At 34.3% G+C, this 2,046-nt stretch overlaps 1 protein-coding gene across 7 annotated transcripts in view; it reads right to left on the bottom strand.

Moving 5' to 3' along the window:
• The window catches only part of LOC106869746 (twitchin), a 176,103-nt gene that overhangs the window by 6,378 nt on the left and 167,679 nt on the right, over positions 1-2,046 (bottom strand). For all 7 annotated transcript variants that reach the window (XM_052969245.1, XM_052969243.1, XM_052969250.1 and 4 more), the window contains 2 exons: positions 1,240-1,370; positions 504-657 (listed from right to left, as the gene is read on the bottom strand). In XM_052969245.1, the coding sequence (XP_052825205.1) occupies positions 504-657; positions 1,240-1,370 (285 nt within the window). The remainder of the gene's footprint in view (positions 1-503; positions 658-1,239; positions 1,371-2,046) is intronic.

The following is a 2,046-nucleotide window of genomic DNA, read 5'->3' on the forward strand; positions in this document are numbered from 1 at the left end:
TTTACATTTTTATATTAGGAGATTGTCAGATCATGCAGAAGGAGAACCTGATCAGAACCAAATTTTAGAAAAGGAGAATCATTGGTCAGAGAATGTTACAAAAGACAGTGCTCTTCACCCAATGAATTTAACCAGGCGAGAGTGAACAGAAACGTGATGTATCTCAATGTATTTTATTTTCCAACAAATAGAGTACACACCTTACTATAAGGCCCCCTTCATTTCCACAAAAGAGGGCTTGGAAGAGGTCTGGCTTATGCACAGCAGTATGTGTACTCCGCCGTCAGAGAAAGGGTATGTTGAGGAGTCTCCTTGGTTTTTAAAACTGAGAATGAAGTGAAGACAAGCTAATGCAGGCATCAAATGCTTACCCACCAGTTATTGTCAAAGTGCATAGGTCTCAAGACTGAGAATCACCACCTCCGTGTGTGTGTATGTGTGCACATGTGTGTGTGTGCATGTGTGTGTGTACACATGAAGAAATGTTGTTTAAAATTGCTCACCTTTAACATGAACAGTTGCTGATGTACTCGATTCTCCTGCAGAATTAGTAGCTTTACAAACATATTTTCCACTATCACTTGGTAGGAGTTCTGGAAGCTGTAGTGTGCAAACCCCATTTGAGTATGTTTGGGAAGCAACATTACTCTTAATAATCTATAAAAGTAAACATATCAATATTTTCATAAATATGAAATGAAGCAAAATGCGGTAAGTAGCTTCTACTATTAGGAAGGGCATCCAGCTGTAGAAACCTTGCCAGATAAGATTGGAGCCTGGTGCAGCCTTCTGGCTTACCAGCTCTCAGTCCAATCGTCCAACCCTTGCCAGACTATAGCCTCAGGCCGACCAAAGGTAGACAGAAACTGAAAGAAGCCCGTCGTATATATGTATACATATATATTTATGTGTGTGTGTCGTTGTGTCTATGTTTGTCCCTCAACCATTGCTTGACAACTGATGCTGGTGTGTTTACATCTCCGTAACTTAGCGGTTCGGCAAAAGAGACTGATAGAATAAGTACTAGGCTTACAAAGAATAAGTCCTGGGGTCGATTAGCTCGACTGGATGCCCTTTGTAATGCCAACCACTCTGAGAGTGTAGAGGGTGCTTTTTACATGCCACCGGCATGAGGGCCAGTCAGACAGTACTGGCATTAACCGCACTTGGATGGTGAATATTATCACACTAGTATTCTAAATTATAACTCAAGCTCAATATGAATAAATTATATTTTACCCTATCGTTTATTGACCATTCAATATCAGGTTCTTCACTTGATTCAACAGTGCACTTTAAGGTAAGTTTGTCACCTTCATTCAGAGCCTGCGACTGAAGTGGCTTGGTGAATTTTGGTAGATCAATTTCGTCTGAAATGGAAATAAGATTCATTATATTTATATCATTTTCGTAATAATTTTTTAAACAAATTTTTAAGCATTTTTCATGCACACAAAAAAAATATTGGTAGTGTGATTTTAAATATTTTTAGATTAATTTCCTTAAATGTTATAATTCACATTAGATATGAATATATTTATTTTTAATTAAATTTATGCATACTCATATAGAGAAATTAAAATTTTGTAAATAAAATCTGAATCACTGTAAAGCATCATATTTCATTAAAAAGTATACAACTATCACCAATCAAAAAATTCCTAAAGTAAATGTGTGTATTATATTATACTTATAATAAATTAATAGATACATGGGAGTTTATTTTGTTTTTAATTTTTTTTTCCATTTAACACCACAATGAAAAAAAGGGTAGGTTATTGGAACACAAAGATGATAAAAAAGATGCAGTATGAAGCAAAATGTATATTAATATTAATATGGTATGCATCCTATATATATATGTATATATACACACACACATACATATATATATATACATGCATACACATATTTATATGTACACACATATATATGTGTGTATGTAAGTATGAAATAACAAAATAGAAGTCCATTTTCTCATTTTAAAGTTGCTTTGTAAATTTATTTCATATCTTTCTGCTACATTTTGGAGTTAAAACACCACAT

The sequence above is a fragment of the Octopus bimaculoides genome, chromosome 7 (assembly GCF_001194135.2).
Source record: "Octopus bimaculoides isolate UCB-OBI-ISO-001 chromosome 7, ASM119413v2, whole genome shotgun sequence".
Taxonomy (NCBI): Eukaryota; Metazoa; Mollusca; class Cephalopoda; order Octopoda; family Octopodidae; genus Octopus; species Octopus bimaculoides.